Source organism: Pelodiscus sinensis, chromosome Z (assembly GCF_052426305.1).
Source record: "Pelodiscus sinensis isolate ZL-2025 chromosome Z, ASM5242630v1, whole genome shotgun sequence".
Taxonomy (NCBI): domain Eukaryota; kingdom Metazoa; phylum Chordata; order Testudines; family Trionychidae; genus Pelodiscus; species Pelodiscus sinensis.
In genome coordinates this window covers 22,563,971-22,586,348 of record NC_143085.1, presented here as the reverse complement: position 1 = coordinate 22,586,348, position 22,378 = coordinate 22,563,971, and the positions used below count along the sequence as shown (strand labels likewise).

Sequence of the window (22,378 nt, the reverse complement as noted above, 5' to 3'; positions counted from 1 at the left end):
CATGGGATATTTAAATCCCAGGCTTGATTTACAATTCCGAATGCCTACATTTTCAGCTCTAGTTCGAATTAGGCTGCAAGTGTAGACATACCCTTAGAGAAGATTTGCAGGGAATGATTCCATGATTGCAGTATGGAAAGAGTATGAAAAGCATTCTTTGGTTTAAATTTGAAAACCATATGAGAAATTCAACCAGGCATGTAGGGGTATGTCTACACTTGCCCCCTATTTCGAAGTAGGGAGGCAAATGAAGCATACCAAAGTTGCAAATCAAGCCCGGGATTTAAATATCCCGCGCTTGATTTGCATGTTCCCAGACAGTCGCCTTTTAGAAATTCACTAGCCTGGAGTAACTGCACGCGGCAGTGAAACAGGAGTCCGATTTAAAGCCCCTAATTCAAATTAGCTGGTAACCCTCATTGCAGGAGAAATACCAGCTAATTAGAGTTAGGGCTTTAAATCGGACTCCTGTTTCACTGCCATGTGTAGACGCGGGCAGTTACTCTGGGCTAGTGAATTTCTAGAATGATGACCGGCTGGGAACATGCAAATCAAGCGCAGGATATTTAAATCCTGGGCTTGATTTGCAACTTCGATATGCTTCATTTGCCTCCCTACTTCTAAGTAGGGGGCAAGTATAGACATACCCTAGTATTCCATTGTTGTGGACTTACAATAGCTAGTCACAAGACATTTCTGCTTATGACTGAGATTTTCAAAGGATCCTAAGGGAGATAGATACTCATCCCCCCGAAACATATTTTTGAAGTGTTACGCAGGGTTTTAACTGTGTGACTCTCCCTCTCCCCCCACTAGTGCTCTAAGACATGGATTCTACTTTGCAGTTTAGTTTGTGCTGTGTTCCAAACACTTGCGATTCTTTTATTTCAAGTTTCACAGTTTCCCCCCTTAACTATCCAGTTCCTGGTGGCATGTGAGAACCTTGCCTTTCATTTAGAAAACAAAAGCAAATGCCTAGTCCACGTAGTGGCAGAAAAAAGTTTGGCCAAAGTGCACCTGAAAGGCTCAAAAACTGGAAAGCAAAAAAAGACCTCAAAACAGGGGCTGTCATGTTATTGGATTTTAAAATGGACAGACAGATCACTGTTGCACCTATGGGTGGCATTTGCCCCAATATCTGTGGGCAATGCGAAGTGTCAAATGAAAGCTTATGCTCTGCTGATTCTATGTATGCTACTCATGTAGGATGTTTGTATGTGGAGTTATGCGTATGGGCCCAGTTCTTGTATTCTTAATGTTCTCTTTCTGGGAGAGAGCAGAAAGTTAAGTTAAGATTGTTAAGGAGAATACATTACATAGAAAAGTCAACAAATGACTGCCTAATGTGAGGAAGGATTGTACAGTGAATGGCTGTGCTAACTAGCACTGCTTCATGGACAATGGCTCTCAGTGGCCAATACACACCTGAGGACTGCTTCTGGGAACCTGCAGACCAGTCAGTGCTCATGTCTACTTGCATGTGAAACACACATAGGTCACTTGATCATGTAACCAGCTACAGTTTGGGAGACACCAGGAATATAAAAGTGCCATGAGGCTGTCTCCATCTTGTCTTCAATCCTGCTACTGATTCCAGATCCTTGCTAGGGATAGAGAGCTGGAAAGGATTGCTGATCCATCCTGACATAGGATATACAACAGAGACTTTTAAGCCAGCAGTTTGTAACATCTCTGCTAAGAGCCTGCATCAAGCACTTGGTGACTTTTCTATGTAATGTATTCTTCTTAATCTTACACGCAACTTTTTCTTTCTTTTATTACTTAATCTTTAGATTCTAAAGGATTGGCTCAGCATGCTCTTGTGGGTAAGATCTAAAGTGTAAATTGACCTGGGACTGTGGCTTGTTCTTTGGGATAGGGAGGATCTGTTCCGGGTTGGTGAGATCGGGTTTTATAACCTCTCACTGTGTGAAAGGTCTGGGGCTGATTGTGGCATAGGGCGAGCTGGGATGTCTGAGGGGTTTTGCTCTGGAGGCTTTCTGCTGGTCAGATTGGCAGGTGAAGCACTCTGTGTGACTGGTTTGTGGCTTATTTGGGAAAGGTCTCCAGTCGAGGACTGTAAGTAGCCTTGGTTTTGAGCAATTCGCCCTGAGCTGACACCCTAAGTGATGCCCAGACCCGGCCTGGTCCATCACCGGGTGATGGGGGGGGCTCAGGAGGAGAGGAGAGGGCAACAAACTTGCCAGACCTCAGCACAGAGTGGGGAGGGCCAGGCATGCACTCCTAGAAGGTGGTGTGGCTTCAGATAGATTTTATCATCTAAAACACCATAGCTATTCATTCTATTTTTTTAAAAGGGGGACTCCTAATTAAGCTTTTGATAATGTTAACCCACAATTGTTGTAGTAAAACTCCACTGAGGTCTCCTGAGATCAGCCAGTCCTCAGCACTACCCGGAAGTTGCTGCACTGGGCCCTCCTCTCTAGCACTCAAAGCTGCCTGCAGTGTGCACTGCTGCACTCCAGAAGTAATTTAAAGGGTCCAGGACTCTAGCTGGCATTGCTCCTGCAGTAGTGGCACTGGTGGATGGGAGCCCCAGGCTCTTCTGAAGCACCAGTACCCAGAGCAATTTCCTCCCTTTTCAGCCTCCCTCCCATTAATAGTCCTGCTTCAAATTGATTATTTTTTAAAACACTCTTCTGTTTTTTAAACCAGTCCTGTTATTTTTAGAGGCCTTGCTCATTACTTTTGAATGCTTGGGGTGGACACTACTGAGTGTGCTTCTTTCTCATGGATCTTTTCTCTAGCATGGATAGAACCCAGTGAACTGATCAGGCATTCTTATAGGCTATGAATCCAGCTATTTTTTAAAATCCACAAAAATAAGTATTGATATCCATGTAAGTTGGTTGATGAAATTGTGACATGACCTGCAGAAATGCTAATGGTTGTTGATAGTGGCAACCTATATAATGAGCCAAAGTTATCCTTGTTGTAAATACGGTGACCTCAATGGAATTTTACTACAACAACTGTGGGTTAACATTATCAAATGCTTAATTAGGAGTCCCCCTTTTAAAAAAATAGAATAAATAGCTATGCTGTTTTAGATAACAAATACCACTAATATCTGATAATGCAATTATGCATTTATGTTCCAAAATAATGCACTTTATATACATTCTTAAGAGAGAGAGCTTTACTTTTCTAGTAACAAATAATCCATAAATTCTGACACACAGAGAAGAATCAGTACATTAACATGGAACTGCTAGAGAGCATCCAAAGATCTAGTTTATACTTTTTTGGTTTAAGTTTATATCTTATTTTGTCTAAGTAAATCATTTATGACATACTCATATGGTAACCTTCACTGGGTGTAGTAAGATTGAGTGACATTTATTGGTAAAGCCATGCTGATTAAAAGCAGCTTTCTCTATTGCTTGAAGTCACCTCAAATAGTTAATTGAGATATTGTCTGGAATAATGTTCAGACTTCTTGCAGATGCCATAGTTAAGTGCATACAGGAATATCATTTGCTTTGAGGCTTTATGTCCACTTGTTTTTGTACAAGACTTGTGCTTGCTCATCAGTAGTTCTTTTGTATGTTCTTTTGTTCTAACTTTGGGTGATATCCTGGTTCCGTTGACTTCCATAGGAACTTTTGTTGATTTCTGTTGGGCTAGGGACTTCACACTTTGCCTGTTTCTCAAAGGGGGTATGTCTACACTACAGCGCTAATTCGAACTAACTTAGTTCGAATTAGTTAATTCGAACTAAGCTAATTCGAACTAACGGATCCAGACTAAAAAACTAGTTAGAATTACCGTTTTGCTAATTCGAACTAGCATGTCCACATTAAGTGGACCCTGAACCGGGGTTAAGGATGGCCGGAAGCACTGCCGGCAGGGCATCAGATAAGGACTTAGAGCATGGAGATGCTGTCTCAGGCTAGCTGAGAGCTGTGCTTAAAGGGACCCGAACCCCACCCCGGACAAACAGTTCTCAGGGGTGCCCCGCTTGCAAAGCAGCCCTAGCTTGGATTGCCCGGACTACCCATACTGGGAACATCACACCACTTGGCCATCAGCCCGGCTGCACTTGCCGCAGGCTGCCATTTGGGGAGAGGGGACAACTGGGGGGCTGCAGGAGAGCTTCCACCCCCAGAAGCCCGCAGAGCCAGCCCAGTCCTCCCCATCAGGGGCTCGTGCCCCATTCCTCCCTCACCTCCTTCCACTTACCCTTCCCTAGCCCCTTTTCTTGATGTACAAAACAAAGATAATGTGTCTTCCAAAATGGAATCTCTCTTTATTGAACAAAACTGGGGGAGACTGGGAAAAGGAGGTGGGAGAGGGGAAAAGAGAGGCTAGGAGAGGGAAGGGCAACTAAAATGATCAGGGGTTGGGAACAGGTCCCATATGAAGAGAGGCTAAAGAGACTGGGACTTTTCAGCTTAGAAAAGAGGAGACGGAGGGGGGACAGGATAGAGGTCTCTAAAAGCAGGAGTTGGGTGGAGAGGGTGCATACAGAAAAGTTCTTCATTAGTTCCCATAAAGAAGGACTAGAGGACACCAAAGGAAAGGAATGCGTAGCAGGCTTCAAACTAGTAACAGAAAGTTGTTCTTCACAAAGCAAAGAGTCAACCTGTGGAACTCCTTGCTGCAGGAGGCTGTGAAGGCTAGAACTAGAACAGAGTTTAAAGAGAAGTGAGATCAAGTCATGGAGGTTGGGTCCATGGAGTGGTATTAGCCAGGGGGTAGGAGTGGTGTCCCTGCCCAAAGTTTGTGAAAGGCTGGAGAGGGATGGCACGAGACAAATGGCTTGGTCACTGTCTTCGGTCCATCCCCTCCAGGGTCCCTAGGGTTGGCCGCTGTCGGCAGACAGGCTACTGGGCTAGATGGACCTTTGGTCTGACCCAGTACGGCCATTGTAAGCTCAGGGCTCAGGGACGGGGGTCTCAGTGGACCCCCTTGATTCTCTTGCACACCTGCTCCAGGGTGGCCAGGCTGGCAGCTCTCCTGCCCTAGCCGGTCACTTTCCTGTGCCTAGTGCGGAGATCGTGGACGAGGTCCACCTGCCAGCCTGTTCCCGGGAAGAGGGGGAGGGCTGGAGGGCATCGGGTGGGTGGCTCGATCCGTGCCAGGTGCAGGGTCTGCTGGCTGGGTGCTGGCAGGCTTGCACCTGGCACGGGCACCGTAGCCAGCCCGTGCCCCTTTAAGGGGTCCAGGGCCGGGAGGGGGGCAGACGAGTTTCCCTGGTGCTGGCCAGAGTGGCCACCAGGGAAACCTAGGGAGGGCTAGCCTCCCACTAGTTCGAATTAAGGGTCTACACAGCCCTTAATTCGAACTAGTAAGTACGAACTAGGCTTAATCCTCGTGGAATGAGGATTACCTAGTTCGAACTAAGCGCTCCGTTAGTTCGAATTAAATTCGAACTAACGGAGCGCTAGTGTAGCGCCTATGAAAGTTAGTTTGAACTAACGTCCGTTAGTTCGAACTAACTTTGTAGTGTAGACATACCCAGATTTTGTTCCTGAAGAACCATTAATTGATTTTGTTCTAATGTTTCAGTGCTCTTGATGGCATCTTTCCATTATCATGCCATCAAGAAATGTAGACTCAAAATCTAAATTATTTATGTATATTATGCTGTCTTATTACCTAGAGGCCCCAACTTAGACTGGAACCTCATTGTGCCACATACTGTGTGTACACCTAATAAGAGACAATCCCTATTGTGAAAAGCTTCTAATGTAAATAAAAAAGATAAAGTGAGGGAGAAAGTTAGTAGTATTATGTGGACTATTGAGGTGCAGTTTATCTAAGACTCACTGATTCACTGTGGCAGAGATGGGAATTGAATTTGGACCCTCTAACTTGTGATCCACAAGGTCAGCTGTCTTCTCTTTGCATAGATGTTTCCATGTATTTATAATTCCTTTGAAATCAGTTTTTCATTTTTAATTTTAAAAACACTCCCGTGCAGTGTTAAGAATCAAGCTGAAACCATATTGGCCAATATCTAAGAATTGGAAAGTGAAAGTGACTAGAAACAGGAAATGAAACCGATTAATAGTACTACTCTACTTTCAATATAGAAACTCAGGAAAATGTAAAATAAATAGCATGGTTTTGTCTTTAATTTCTCAGAATTGCATTGTGAGCATTTCTCTCAGATATACTGGGCTGTGTTTGTGTTTGCATTTTTGTTTTTAAAATATGTTCATTGCAGTTAACTATTTTTTAAATTATAATTTCTTTTTCCTAGGCAAGCAACTTTTGCTTTCTTCAACACCTCTGTGGCCTATTTTGACAACCACTACAAATCCCATGGTAGGAGAGTCCTCCAAACACTTTTTGTCAATGTCAGCAATAGCTTCCCTTTTCAGTCCTGTTTTTCTTTCTTGATATCAAAATGCATGTGTATTACAGAAAGATAGCAATCTTTCCTTGATTTAGGTTGCATTCTGCTTTCATTATAAAGGCTTATTTTAATCCTTTTATAACTCATCAGAGTTCTCAGGGAACGGGAAGGGATATATTTAACGTGGTTTCTTTAATAGAAGATTAGAGCTGGCTTAGGGAGCCAAAAGGGGAAAAATCCCTCTTCTCCCATGTCTTAATTAATCCTTAGTGAATATTGAAATTTTGGAGATACTTAAAAATGGGAAAAACCATGAACATTTTCCTAAATGTTTTTCCTTTTTCAAAAAAAAATGCGGTTTAAAAAAAATCAACCAGATCTCCTATTTAAGGGATATTTGCATTAAATGTTATAAAATAAATACCAATATGTTTTTATAGTGTAAACAAAATTAACTTCTCTTCTCAATCTGGTTGTACTGTGTTGATATCTGTGGTATTAAAATCCTATTTGTTTTCTTTTTGTTCATATAGTCTTTCAGGAAACCAGGGTACATGGGACCTGAAATTCTAATGAATAGAGAACAAATTAATTTTAATAAAATTTATTGGTTTCCTATCCTTCTTAGCTTAGTTACAGTATGTGTGGATTTTATGATGTAATATAAGTGTATGTCTTTGCTATACAAATGGTCTATTTATTGCCATACGCTTTATTGCACACAATCAGAGCCTCACAGTTTTCTCTGCCTGAGGCTACTGAAAAGGATTCTTGGACAGACTTCGAGTTACATCCTGTGCAGGAAGAAAGTGGATTAAGCAATAAACTATTTCTCCCCTTCTTTGGCTTTACTGTAAAATCAGAGGCATGTAAAATCAGTCCTGGAGATGCGTTACATGCATAGCATGTAGAGATTTGGAGAAAATTAAGCCTCAAATTATTGGTTTGACTTTTGTGAAGTTAAGTATGGAAATAATGATTGGTGGCCAGGACATGCAGAGATGAGACAACATTGCTGTCTTTTAGCTCTCCACAGATGCCTATTATACTATCATAACTAAACTGATCAAAGAAAGAAGAAACTTTCACTACCCATGGGATCTGCTCCCCTATCTAAAAAATATATCATTCAGTTTACTCAACAAATCCTTGTTGGAGAATACTGCCTTCAACCTGATAGAGGTCAGTTTCTTTAAATTTTTAACATGATGCTAAATAATCTTGTGACTTCTTCACATGCTGGAATGTAAATTGTAGCTTTGAAAAGATTTTGTGGATCATAAAATCTACCTGTTTTTTTAAAAAAACTATTTTATTCAGAGCTAAAATGTCAGTTATCAGTGGAGAAGACTGGTTTAATTACAGGGCTTATCAGCTTATAATACATGTAAAAATGTTAGCAGCCAATCCTCATGGTTTTGGGAAAGTAATAATTTCTAGTGATAGAGATGCAGCCGTGTTAGTCTGGTCTAGCTAAAACAAAAGACAGAACTATGTAGCACTTTAAAGACTAACAAGATGGTTTATTAGGTGATGAGCCTTCGTGGGCCAGACTCACTTCCTCAGATCAGATATTAAAACAGATATTAGACAGGGTCACAAAGAAAAAGCAGTTTCTTGCCATTTCAACCAGAAAGGACATTGTCTCAACGACTTGATTTCCTGCATCCTGCTTCAAAGGCCTTTTAAGACTGCACTTGAAAGAGAATCCTCTGAACTGTCATTCATGCTTAACTTCGACACTTTACGCCTAAGTTTGAATAAAGAATCTAATTACCTTACCCATTACAAAGATAGCTTCCCCAATTATCACCTCTAATATCATTAGCTCACAGACATTTACCTCCCCCCCCCCATACCTCTTCTGTTCTGAAATTTGATTTGTCCTTTTCATATGTGTTCAATTTTTTAAATTGTATCCTTTGGTATATATGGTTGAGACAATTTTCTTCCACTATTTGATCTGAGGAAGTGGGTCTGGCCCACGAAAGCTCATCACCTAATAAACCATCTTGTTAGTCTTTAAAGTGCTACATAGTCCTGTTTTTTGTTTTAGTCAGATGGATGACTGAGAAGGAGACAATTACTTCTTGTAAAAAACCTTTCCCACTATATTTAAAATGTAAGGCTATCCAGGAATTCTGGAATGACTATAATTCTGGAATGACTATAATTCTGGAATGACTATAATCCTGGAAAAATCTCATTGTCTTTCTTGTTTACTCTAATTTATCAAAATCAAAGCTTGATTCTGTCGTCGTCACTCAAGCACAATCCCCACTGAAACTGATGGCATGCAGGATAAGACCCATCAGATTTATTTTTATTTTTTGCTCTTTGTGGATTGTTTGAAACATCACGTTGTGTGAACTAATGAGGATAAGAGGTCACTTCCTGCTAACATAACTCCAGCCTCATTTGGAAAGCTAATTCCCTGATTTCAACAAGCTAGAAAGCTGTTATTACAGAAATCATTGTTGGTTTTACCTGTGATTGTTTCTCTGTCTCCTGGGGTAATAGCAGAGGGACAATGATTATTTAGTCAGATGAAAAGCATAATAAATAAAATGTTTCTGAAAAAAACTGGGTAGAGACTAATAGCATTATGTTATGGATTAGGAAAAGTATTAAAACTTGGTATGTGGTCTCACCAATGAATACTGAGTAAAAGTCATTCTGAAAGGCCTCATTATTTGCTGTGTTTTGTTTTAATTAAAACTTGAGTACGGAGCTAATTGGAAAATGGCCATTTATCTTCTGAGACATCATATGAGTTCCTCATATAGTTTCAGTTGCCATGTTACTGTCCAATAGTGCTATCCTGTGCTATTTCACATGGTATGCAAGTGATGTGCAGACAGAAACAAGGAATGTGATACATTTTAATAAAGATGCTCTGGGAATTATACAGTAGAGTCCTAACCATATCTATGGACTTAGCCATTCACCTGATTCATTTGGTGAGGTTTTTTGTATTGTCTGTAGCTAATTCCCACATAGAGACCCATTGAGCATGCATGTCATTTCCTGTCAAGGATATAATTGGGGGACCAGTTGTCTCACTGCGAGTTGTCATATACAGGCAGTCCCCGGGTTACGTACAAGATAGGGACTGTAGGTTTGTTCTTAAGTTGAATCTGTATGTAAGTCGGAACTGGCGTCCAGATTCAGACACTGCTGAAACTGACCGCCAGTTCTGACTTACATACAGAATCAACTTAAGAACCCCAGGCATCCCCAAGTCAGATGCTGCTGAAACTGATCAGCAGCTGATTCCAGGAAGCCCGGGGCAGAGCAACTCTGCCTGGGGCTTCCTGTAGTCAGCGCTGGTCAGTTTCAGCAGAAGCTGACTTGGGGACGCCTGGGGCAGAGCAGCTGGGGTGCTACTGGACCAACCCAGCAGCACCCCATCTGCTCTGCCCCAGACGTCCTGATTCAGCCGCTGCTGAAACTGACCAGCAGCGGCTGAATCAGGACCTGGGGCAGAGCAGCTGGGGTGCTGCCGGGTTGGTCCAGTAGTGCCCACGGGCGCTGCAGGACCAATCGGCAGCGCCCCAGCTGCTCTGCCCCAGAGTCCAAAACAAAAGCCTGGTCTGCTGGGGGGGGGAGCACACTAGCTGCGCCCCCCCCAGCAGACCAGGGACACGGGGAGCAGAGCCGCAGCGGCAGCGGGGTGCCGCGCCTCTGAGGCTTTGCTCTGGCAAAGCCTCAGAGGCGAGGGATCCCGCCACGGCTGCGGCTTCAGTCTGGGTGCCTGTGGTCTGCTGGGGACGGTCCCCAGCAGACCACAGGCACCCGGACTGAAGCCGCAGCCGCGGGGGGTCCCGCGCCTCTGAGGCTTTGCTCTGGCAAAGCCTCAGAGGCGCGGGGAACCGCCGCTGCTGCCGCTCCAGTCTGGGTGCCTGTGGTCTGCTGGGGATGGTCCCCAGCAGACAACAGGCACCCGGACTGAAGCCGCAGCCGCGGGGGGGTCCCGCGCCTCTGAGGCTTTGCCAGAGCAGCTGGGGTGCTACTGGACCAACCCAGCAGCACCCCATCTGCTCTGCCCCAGACGTCCTGATTCAGCCGCTGCTGAAAGCTCCGTTCGTAAGTGCGGATCCGACGTAAGTCGGATCCGCGTAAGTCGGGGACTGCCTGTACAGTAACTTGCAGCATAAAATTTTGTGAGTTAAGTGCTCTGCAATAAACTTTCCGATTACAACCACACTTGTAATGCATTAGTTTTGACCTGCCTCTGTCCATAAGCAGTTCTAATATATTTTAGAACTGCACAGTGTAAGTCCGGAGTGCAGGAGAAGGCCCATTATGGCTGGGCCAAGAACCTGATGTTCTAGAAATCCTCTCATTTCTTCCCTCCTTTCAGTGGCCTAGCAGAGCCATGGTGGAGCAGCTCAGCTGCATCCTGTGGCTTGGAAAAGTGATCTTACAGCCCCAGGGGAAGTGGGCCTCTTGATGCCGGGCTGCTCTAGGAGCTGGAAATACCTGGAGTGGGACTTGTGCTCCCTGGCCATGGTGTAGGCCTGCCTCAGCTCTTTAACCTTCATCTGCACCTGCTTCTGAGTGTGGATGTAGCCAGATGAGGTCAGCACCATCACAGTGCTCACTCTGGAGCCTAAGGCTCTTGGCCATGTGGTCATAGATGTCCACATTCCTGCATTTGGTATGGAGATCCTGGATGTTTGCCTCCTCTTCCCAGACCTCAATGAGGACCAGCATCTCCGCACCAAACCAGGAAGGCACACACCTCTTCCATGCCTTGGCAGGGTCCTGGGAGCCTACTGCCTGCTTGACTGGCTCTGTGGAGGGCTCAGATGGAGCATGAGGGTGGCTCATGGAAGCAGTGACAGCCATGCAGGCTGCTGCAGCTTGGCAGAGAAGTAGCAGGGTCTGCTTCCTGCCAAAAGCCCTTTACCTTGTGCCTGCACCTTTAAGGGCTGCAAGGGAAGGGAAGCTATAGAGTTGTGATGAGTGTGGACAGAATAGCTTGTAGGCCACTTATTTTGAAATAACTCCAGCCACCCTGTCTACACATGCACTATTCCAAAATAGTTATTTCAGAATAGGCGTTATTCCTCGTAGAATGAGGTTTTCAGAATCCGGAATAAGCTACCAACTATTTTGAAATTATTTCAAAATAATAGGCTTTATTCCAAAATAATGCTGCTGTGTGGATATACCCTATGAGACTGGCCTCATAGGAAACCTCAAGCTGCTAGTGTAACAGATAGTCAGGTTAAACAATGGTAAGAGCCAGAGTTATTATGTGTGTTTCCTAACAGCCTGCTTTGAACTATTGGGCAAACATGCCCTTTTCCACATGGATTTAGTGGGGTTCAGTGGCAGAATAATTTTAAACTCCACTCAATTCCAGTGTTTTCACTAGCTTTAGCTGAGGTGTAATAGATGTAATATAGGAGATTCACGGTAATGCTATCAACATATACATTATTACTTTATTAATGTTACTGTACAAAAGATATTGATAAAAATCCAGGCATTGATAACTTTGTGAGTTCCATGAAAATGTGTTGATCATTTAGAAATGAATCTTGGAACTCTTAATGGGAATCTACCTTGAATGTTTTCCTGGGGATGTAGGGATAGTTTAGTAATTAGATAATGTGGTTCTGTTTCTCCTTAGGCTTTCTTGAAAGCTATTGAAGATTTTGTTTTGTTGCCCATCTTGTCTGACAAATACCCAGAGGTAAGACAAATAACTTCTTTGCACATTAATTCAGGTGTACACTGGATAGCAATAACATTGATAGCATCTATTATCCCTCAGCTTTGGATATCTGGCGGTATAACTTATTTGTGTTCTCCTCTGCACATCCAAAGTAAAGGTAGTAAATGTTCATTTTGTAATAGTTTGTTGAGAATTATCTTATTTTAACTTCTGTGCTACTGCTCTGAGATATTCCGTAAGAATTGGTAAAAAAGTATAAAAAATGAGTTTTGCAAAGGAATGGGCAATGTCAGCAAAACAGTATTTAACAAAGAGAATTTCTGCATGGGATTTAGCCTGCTTAGTAGTTTCTTCTTCAAAGCAGTTATGTAAAAGAATTAACTTATCCCATGCATCTGGATATTTATAGGATATTTTTGTAAAGCATTTGCTTTTTTATTAGATTTAAAATATTTCTTGTGTCCATGAAACCATCTCCATATTTACAGAATGGATACAGAGTAGGCAATAAATCTTTTTGACCAATACCCTGGGTAAGATTATATCTAATGTAGGAGGTGAAAGTTATTCCATCTTCATTCCCACACGATGTTTGCTCTCAATTTGCCTTTTTGTTACACTGGAGTAAATCAATTCAGTGGTGTTACTCTGGATTTACACCAATAATAGGGAGAATAAAATGTGACTCATATGTTTTCCCTCATTTTGTTAGCTTAGTGTCTCCTTCTGTGTATCTTGTTGCAATGATATCATAAATCAGTACTATGACATCACTGTACATTGAAATGGACATTCTTGGACAGGTTGGACCTCCCAAAACCAAGACTTTCTGGTCCAGCAACATCTGTGGTTTTAGTAAGACTGTGGATATTCCTGAACCAGGGAGTCCTGGCTAGGAGCCCCAGTGGCAAGAGGGCTGGTGGGTCGGAGCCTGGTATGGCTGGGACTGGGGCCAGAACCCTGGTAATGCAGCTGGGGCCATGGACGGAGATGTAGCAGATCAGAGATGTAGCAGATTCGGCAGCCTCAGTGCAGAGCCTGAGCCAGGGACACAGCAGCCCTGATAGTGAGGTTGGGGATGCATCAGTCTGGGTTTCCAGAGCCACAATGGCATGGCAGCTCTGCATGAGGGGGTGGAGGGGCAGCTGGGCCTAGCAGCAGGAAGGGGAGGTGGGCTGGTAGCAGGAGACCTCCCCTGGTCCAACAAATTTCCTTATTTGAGACTGGTCAGGTTCCAAGGGTGCTGGACCAGAGAGATCCAACCTGTAGTATGTAAAAGTTTAGTAATATGTACAGAGCATCAGCTAATATAAATCAGCATAGCTCCATTGATATCAACTAGATACAAGCCATATGACTTTACTGATATGTTATGGGTCCACTTCTTCAGCCCTTATTCATGTGTGTCCTCACATAAGTAAAGACTACTCAACTGATCAAGAGTGTGTAGGATCTGACCTTTGGATCTTGTTCTTTACACTGCAGAAGGGTGCTAATGGGAAGAACTTAGGAATTTCACAGTATTTGTCAGCATTAAGCTGTAAGAGATCAAGGAATGAGGGACTGGTCCTTAAAAAGGGAGTAGACATGGGCTGTGACAAATCAAGCTGAAGTTGAATCGTAAATAGCTTTGATGAAAAATGTAAACACTGTATGATTCATTATTTAGAGCCTGCAAAGTACTGACAGTTTCCTGAACTTTGACTCCCAATGACATCAGTTGAATGGATGATGTTCACCAGCCATTAGGCCTTGCATTAAAGAAGTTATTTTGGGAATAATTTATGTTTGTTTCCATACTGCAAGACTGACAGAAACTGGTGGCCAAGTCAACAAGTGGATACCACCATTATCAGATTGGGAGTTTAAGTATATTTTAGCCCAGAGTTTGTGGCCAGCTGTTGTAACTGTTGAGGCAGCTCTGCATGAGGGGGTGGAGGGGCAGCTGGGCCTAGCAGCAGGAAGGGGAGGTGGGCTGGTAGCAGGAGACCTCCCCTGGTCCAGCAAATTTCAACTATATCAGGTAGGATGCAACAGCAATGTTCACATATATCTTCTCTACAATAAAAACCCAACACCAGTGAATCTGAATCATGGGTCAGCTGACTTAGGCTGGCTTGGACTGTGGAGCCATATAAATTCCCAATTGGTACTTTGCAGGCTCTGAATTGTGCAGTGTTTTTACTTTGTATGGGCCTGGGAAGGAGAAATGAGATGTGTCCTTAACACAGGCTGGACATTCTTACATAAACTCATAGAATCATAGAACACTAGAACTGGAAGGGACCTTGAGAGATCCTCAAGTCCTATCCCCTACCCTCATGGCAGGACCGAGCATGATCTAGATCATCCCTGACTGGTGTCTGTCTAACCTGTTCTTAAATATCTCCAGTGATGGAGATCCCACAACCTCCCTGCAATTTATTCCAGTGTTTAACCATTCTGACAGTTAGGCAGTTACATGATCAATAAAAACTGGATTTTATGCCAGCGCTTTGCTTTGAGCAATGGTTTATTTTTATTATTGAGATGCCTTATTTTTTTTAGACTGTTCCTGTGATTGGAGGTTTAATCGAAACAATTGACAGTGTGATGGTGCATGTGGCCAGCAATCTGGAAGGAAAGCCAGCCGTTGTAACCATTGAGGGTACATCAACTGTAGCAGGCAAGAGGCAACAGCAACATTCACAATATATCTACACTACAAAGAAAACTCCATAGCAGTGAATCTCAGAGCTTGGGTCATCTGACTCAAGCTTGTGGGACTTGGATTGCGAGGCTTAAAAACCAGTAGTGTAGGAGTTCAGGCTGGAACTTAGACTTTGAGTCCCACCTCTCCTGCAGGGTCTCAGCTCCTGGGCTCCTCCTCGAGACTGAATGACTACACTGCAGTTTTGTAGCCTCTCAACCAGGCCCACAGATGGGGGTGAGGGGAAGGGGTAGAGGGGTGAATGGGTCAGTTGCCTCAGGACAGGGCCCAGGGCTCCTGGACACTGCTGCTGTTAGTGTGACACCGGTGGTGGCTGGTGTCCTGGGCCCTTTAGAATCACTGCTGGAGCATAGCACTGCATGCTTCTGCTGGTTCTAAGGGCCAGGTATTGAGGGGGGAGGCAGGGTATGCCATCCATGTTATGCTTAAATGAAGCATACGAGATCTTTTATAGGGGAAAAGGCAGTATGCCACATTTATTAAGAATACAACAGTAGCATATGCTTTTCAGTCACTCACACACACAGACACCATACACACACAGTCCCGCCAGACGATCTTATAGTTACCAGTCAGGAGTCTGGATTAATCTAGTGGCCAGCTAGATCCCCCACAGAAAAGGAGCAGGGCTTTTTGTTGGTCACAATCCAATGCTCTCCTAGAGTTGGTGGCAAGACGAACCCAAAGTTCCATGGCAAAGCACCCTGTTTTTATAATCCTTTTCTCTGTTGATGTCTATGGATTTCGCTTTATCAGTCTGTGTCCGGTGTGTTACCTTTTTTATGTCAATCATTCCCAAAACAACTCTGAAAGGCTTATCCTGTAATCAATCGTTTCTGAGGTGTGCCAGCTCCACATTAGGGCCGCCGATCTGCTAATCTGTCAATCCTTGACCATGGGCACGCACTGATGGTTCCTCCGATGCCGATCGGTCTGACTTCTTCTTCACCCACGCCTTGCCTCTCCTTTCTTGGCCATCTGGCTCTGAAGATAACCTTTGCACCTTTATCTTAACACATACACACCACACAAACAATCTTTACAAGGACTTTCAAAGAAAAGCATAATACAGCAGTATCTCATATTGGGCAAAGCAAAAGACATTGTAAATCAAACAATTAAGACTTCAGACTTCAATGTTCTTCTAGTCTCATTATAGACACAATACCAAAACTCCATTTCTTTACTTACTAAACTCATTAAACTTTAAAACAAGAAAATATATATACTTAACTAAAGGGTTTAGTTTAATACAATATTAAATGTGGTAATGTGTTACCTTACATTGCTACATTATTAAACCTAAAATACAAATATAAAAGAATAAAACTTTCAACTCCAAAATCTGGGCAGTGCTGGGTGCTGTCCGCCCTAGCCATGCTCCATCTGGCCACCCTTTCTGGGAGTGCAGAACCAGCCCCTCCCCTCCACATTGCTTAGGGGACTGGCGGTCTTATCAGCTCCCCTGCTTTCTCCAGCCATAGCCATGTTGCCAGCTTTTGATTGTAGTATAGATTTATCTTCAGTCACCTTCTAAATTGGAGTATGTCTGATTTTAATAAATAGTTCATTGCCTAAAACAATGAGTAGTCCTATAGCACCCTAGAGATTAACACACACACACAAAAAGAATGAAGTCAAAACCCACTTTCTCACATGAGCAGAGTTTAGAGAAAAGGGGGACTCTCACAGTTTATAACAGAAAAAGAAAGGGGGAGAGGGAGTACCCATCACTGATAATTTGTCAGAGTGGGGAAGGAAGTAGAAATAGATTTTCTTCTCTTTTACTCCAACAAATTGCATACATTGCAGAAATATGATGTTATAGTTAGTTTAGAGAAAGTCAATCCATATTTCTGAGCAATCTGATCTTTTATTGTTTTTTTTTTTTTTGTGGGGAAGAGTCCTTATGTGGGGCACAAGGCTGAGGGAAGAATATGAATGCTCTCATATGGTATTTTAGATTTAGTTTAATCATGCATGAATAGTTAGCTTTTTACACAAGCCTTCGAAACTGTAAGTGTTTGAAAGCTACAGAATTTTAAATTGGGGACAAGAGAATGGAAGAGTTGAGCATTTTCATCTGCTTTATACCGACTGCAAATCTTTCATGGGACTACAGCTGTCTTGTAATATGTATAGGTACAGGATTTAGCACTGTGGGCCCTAATCTCACTCTTTTGGTGCTACAAAGATTGCTGAATGAATAATTAATTTTTCTAGTTGGTGTTAAATCTGAAAAATCAGGAAAATATTCGATTTATTTTGAATTGAATTTGAATTTTTACAGAGTTTTCAGTGAATCAGCAAAGTCTACTTCAAGTCTGTTTTCAGAACAAGGATTCTGAGTCTGGTTTCCCCATCCTAGTGAGTGCTCTAGCTACCAGGTGATAAGTTATAAGCAAGTGAAGATAGTTGTTGAGGTGACAGGAGCTTCGCCACCACCACCACCATCAGATCCTTACTTCCTGCCTGTTTTGTGAACGCTATTAATGTCAAATTCATAGTCTGGGGCTGACGAAAGCAGCATTTTTTTTCATTGCATCAATGGTTTGTCCAACATATTTGCCCGGCTTTATATACAAATAATTGACTAGTTCGGGTATTCTTTCCTTTTCCATTGTGAGATAACAAGAAAAAAGGAGTCATGAATCACAAGCAAATTGTCCCTTCCATCACATTGTCCTGGTCAATAACATTCTAAAACTGAGCAGTAAGGTTCTAAAATAATGTCTTTGAAATGTCAGGAGTAAAAAAAGAGAATGGTATCCATTACTTTTGCTTACCTCAGTGCCTCGTTAACTCTGTTTGTGCACATTGCCAAATGATCCATAGTACACTAACATCTCATATACTAATATTTCTACTCATAAATTGTCAGAACCTTTTGAAAACAGTTTTATTCTTTGATGGGAGGGAGGAATTACTCTTTTTTTCCCAAACAGATGGGGTTTTACAGTCAAGATTTATAGTAGCTATTAAAAGTACAAACTGTAATTCTATGGTCAACAAGGTTATAAAAGTTATTGATTGTTATCATACTTTTTGTTTTGGATTATTTTACAGATTATTCTTTAGTCAAAATACCTCCTCTCTGTCTGAATTTGTCTCACTACCGCTTCCCATCACAAGGACAGAGTTATATTTCTATCCCCAGTGAAGCTTTTCATAAGAAAGGTAAGGGCAAGATTTGCTGGGAGGAATAGAATATTGTCCACCAATCTTGACATTTACTCATTCTGGAAATGCTCTTGCATGGGGGCAGGGATTTTGGTTAGTGCTGCATTTTCAGCACTCTTTTAATGCTGCTTCCTCTTGTTTCTAAATGTTGAGTAATACAGCCAGGGCTGGATTAAGGGGGGGAGGGCTAGCCGGGCAGCTGCCCGGGGTGCCAACCTATGGAGGGCACCTGACGGCAGCTTTAAGGGGTGCCGTGTGCCCAGCTGCACGGCGTCCCTTAGATCTGCCATCAGGTGCCGCGTGCCCAGGACCGAGGGCTGCGCAGCGCCCCTTAGAGCTGCAATCAGCATGCCAGGGGCTGGGGCCGTGCATGCGTCATGCGCCCACTGTCTGGGGCGCAAGAATGGCTCGAGCCGGCCTTGAATACAGCTAGGTATATATATTACAACCATTTAATCTTGGCACTATTTTACATGAAGGCAACTTCAATCCCTGGAGCTAATGTTTTATCTTTTTAACCACTTTGTTATTTGTTGCATTGATAGGCTGTTCAAATGAGCCAGCCTTTAGAATGCATTATTCAACCTTAAATGCTTGACATTCTAAATCCTTGGAATCCAACAGATTAAAAATAAAAGATGCATGGCTGACACTTGTAAAACAGGCCTCTGTCCATTTAAGGGCTGGGGAATCTGTAAATACAGCATATTCAGACTGCAAACAAATAATGGAAACAAAACTACTCATCTGTGTTTGAGCTTTTTAAGATGCCAGTAAATGTTGTTAGTAGTCAGATAATCCTTCTGATTTATTATAAGCACTCTAGATGCTAAGACTCTGGTATGTTACATGGGCACTCTTAGCTGACTTTTGTTCTGAGGTGACTTTATAATGGATGAATGATTAAATTTAACAGTTTAACTCTATATTTTCATGGTGAGTAGATGTCAGGCTTCCTGTCATTATGTTCCTGATATGTGCTCTAAACATTGCACAGCAGAGTGCAGATTGCCTTCTTTCATTTCTTTATGGGAGCCTTTGGAATTCCCATTAAAGCAAAGGTGTGAGGGTTGCAGAAGTCAGGATTCTAAATTAACATGGAGTTTTATACCTAGGTGAGGAAAGCATCTTGCTCAGGTTTGTCACACTGAAGTATAATTTCTCTTGTTGACTTTATTCACAGCTTGGGTGACCATTGTGGGCCTTATTTACCATAACATGCACCATTTATTCCGTAAAATCAACCCTATGGATACCAAGTAAGTATCCTAGACAGAAAAACACTGGGAGTAGGGAGGGCAGAGATGTGCCAGGTTGCCTTTTCTATTTTCAGGGTGAGGTTTTGGCTATTTGTAGGGGGTTTAGTCAGCTGGTACTATCCTGACCTGGGACAAGGACTGGGACCCCATTTGCTCTCTACTCAGCTTTGGTCCAGATTACTGGTGCTGCTTCCTATCCAGATAGTGGAAAAGAAAGGGTGGAAAATCTCCCCCTTTCCAATAGTAGATATGCCTCATCTAAGAACTGACCGTGTTATGTTGGCCTACTGGAGTACTAAGCACAAATGGGCACAATTCTTCTTCAAGTGATGTCATTGTGGGTGCTCCACTGTTGGTGTCAGACTCGTCCTGGCATCACAGATTGGAGACTTTTTCAGCAGTGTCCAGTTTGGCCTCGTATGTGCAAAAACTGTGCACACTGATCATGGTCTTGGAGTTTGCGCAACCAGCCCAACTCTCCTCAGTTCCTTCTTGACTACCCTCAGTCACAGATGGAACTCTACCACTCTCCTCCTCAGCAGCTTTTTTTTTCTTCTGTATACAGGAATTCAAGCAATTAGTTAGAAATCATTCCCTTCTCATATTTATAGTCAGTAGTACTTAGTAAAAACAATCCCCCCCCCAGAGTGATTTTAAATAGTTAACCTATAGCCCATGAAGGGTGACACACTTACAACTGGAAAGCCTCAGCATATTGCCACAAAAAGTAAAAGGGAGACAGAGAAAAGAAAAGCATGTGGCACAGTTAACAATGGTATGAGACTAACGAAATGACAGCACCCAATGGTTTTTAAAAAATGTATAACATGCCAGGATCCTATGTCTATATCAGGGTCATATATTCAATGCCTGGGGGAAACTCATGTGCCTCAGTAGTGTGCTCACTGCCACAGCCTTACAGCCAGAGCCCATAAAGAAAGAGAGCTCAGGCTGCATATGCTGCTGTTCAACAAGGCATTTGAGCCGCAGGCAAGCAGCAAAACTGACTTTGCTGCCAAACAGAAACATAAGCAAAACTTACACTACATAAGCCCTCCACTCCCTCCCATCAAGGGTCACTAAGACAGACAAACCGTACACCTCTGGCTTGGCACACCCACGCACAGCAATGGGGATAGAATTGCAATCCCGTTCTAAGCAAATTGTGGTACTGACCGCCCTGGCACCAAAGGCATTCCGGCACTGAGCATCTAAGCAACACGGTGGCACCGCCTGCACCATTGGTGTCTTGACACCTACCAAACCCAGGCCAAAATCAGCAAGATCAGTGCCATGTATGCATAGCCCTCACTCGGCACCATCATCAGCGGCACTGATACCTCCTCGTGTTCCTATTCTCTGGCACCTCAAGAACCACTACATAATCAAGCACCAGTACTGTACACAGAACTAGGATTGGGGCCTCCATACACTCCTCCCCTCTGCCATCATTCCCAATCCTCATTTTCTATGCATGGTTCTCTGATTTCACCATACTCGCCAGTACTTTCACACTACAGCTACCACACAGGGGACCGTAAGAGTGTATTCTCCTGACAATATTCATCCCTCATTCACCTTAGGGCAGGCAACACCCGCAGTAGGCAGGTCACCCAATGTGGTATCCGGACTGGTTTTACCATCCCTATCATCCATACTGTTGGTTTCCTTATCGATACTGGGCACCCTCATAGCACCAACATACCATATACTAAACTCTGGCTCACAGATCACTACCTCCCTCACATCTCCCATATCACAGAAATAGACACTGGGGAGGGACAGATTATAGATGATACAGATACTGAACAGCCAGATGCATCTCCAACTGACAAATTTTTATCAGTTTCCAATAAGGCTGTCATTCCAGAGGACCAGTCATTAACTTATGACCTCAGGCAATTCCAACACCTGTTTAAAAGGGTGGCTACTGTCAGAGATACTGGAAAAACAAGACAAATTGTTCAAGAACCTTCACCCCTCCTCGAAGTTGAGAATAGCTCTACCTAAATGAGGCAATCAAGAAACAATAAACGAGGTGTAGCAAATGCCAGCCTCAGCACTGCCAACTAACAAGAGACCAGACAAGAAATATTTTGTCCCATCTAAGGGTATGGACTTTTTATTTATCCAGCCACAACCAAATTCCTTAGTGGTTGATGCTGTAACCCAGAGAGCCAAAATGCCACAATACAGATCTGTTGAACAAGACAAAGATCAAAAGTGCTTAGATCTATTTGGCAGAAAAATGTACTCCTCTTCAACTTGCAGCTGCAAATAGCTAACTATGCAGTGGTTTTAGCAAACTACAATTTTGACAGTTATGCTAAACTGGCAGAATTGATGCAGCATCTTCCTGATGATAAAGGACCAATTTTAAGATCTATAACCCAGAAAGGCCATGCCATAGCCAGAACAGCATTACAAATAGCACTCTACACTGCGGACACAGTTGCAAGAGCAATCGCAACATCTGTCGTTATCGGATGTATGTTATGGTTACATGTGGCTGGAGACCCCAAAGAACTCCAAGCCAAATCTGAGGACTTACCATTCAAATAGGGCAAATTATTTGCAGCTAAGACCGATGAAGTCCTCCACTCGAGTAAGGACTCGAGGACCACCTTCTGTACATTGGGCATGTACATGCCCTCATACTGCAGGAGATGATATACTCCCTATCAAACATACAGGGACTTCATTTTTAATAGACAGCAACAGTAAAGTCCCTATGAGAACATTTGAGCCAAAATGCGAAACCACCACTGGCGACCTAACAATACTTACCTATTCAATCACCATCCCTCTAAGCAGCAGCTTTGAGGTCTTGGTCGAGGGCTTGAAAGACTTCTCCAACTCACGAGTGCCTCATCAGTGTGCCATATTCAGTCACTGTCTATGACCCTTCTACAGCCAGTGGGCAGCAATAACCATGGACCTTTGGGGTTTGAAAATCATCAAGTGCAGATCCTCCATCCTATTCCACCAACTTCCAAATCCTTCCCATCCCTCTTCAGGCATCCTTCTCACAAGACATTGCTACGCAAAAAGGTGGAGCACCTCCTACGTATAGGAGCCAGAGAGAGGGTACCTGAACAATATCAGGGGAGAAGCTTTTACTCAAATGACTTCCTCACAGAAAAAAGAACAAGAGGAAGGAGACTGAAAACAACAGTTCAAGATGGTCACACTGGTGACAATAATCCTGGCACTGGACA

The 22,378-nt window shown here is 43.2% G+C and overlaps 1 protein-coding gene across 4 annotated transcripts in view; it reads left to right on the top strand.

Moving 5' to 3' along the window:
- ADGRD1 (adhesion G protein-coupled receptor D1) overlaps nt 1-22,378 on the top strand; it is a 332,179-nt gene that overhangs the window by 40,890 nt on the left and 268,911 nt on the right. For all 4 annotated transcript variants that reach the window (XM_006120531.5, XM_075898421.2, XM_075898422.2 and 1 more), the window contains 6 exons: nt 6,230-6,294; nt 7,352-7,507; nt 11,967-12,029; nt 14,559-14,676; nt 17,788-17,898; nt 19,085-19,160. In XM_006120531.5, coding sequence (XP_006120593.3) covers nt 6,230-6,294; nt 7,352-7,507; nt 11,967-12,029; nt 14,559-14,676; nt 17,788-17,898; nt 19,085-19,160 — 589 coding nt within the window. The remainder of the gene's footprint in view (nt 1-6,229; nt 6,295-7,351; nt 7,508-11,966; nt 12,030-14,558; nt 14,677-17,787; nt 17,899-19,084; nt 19,161-22,378) is intronic.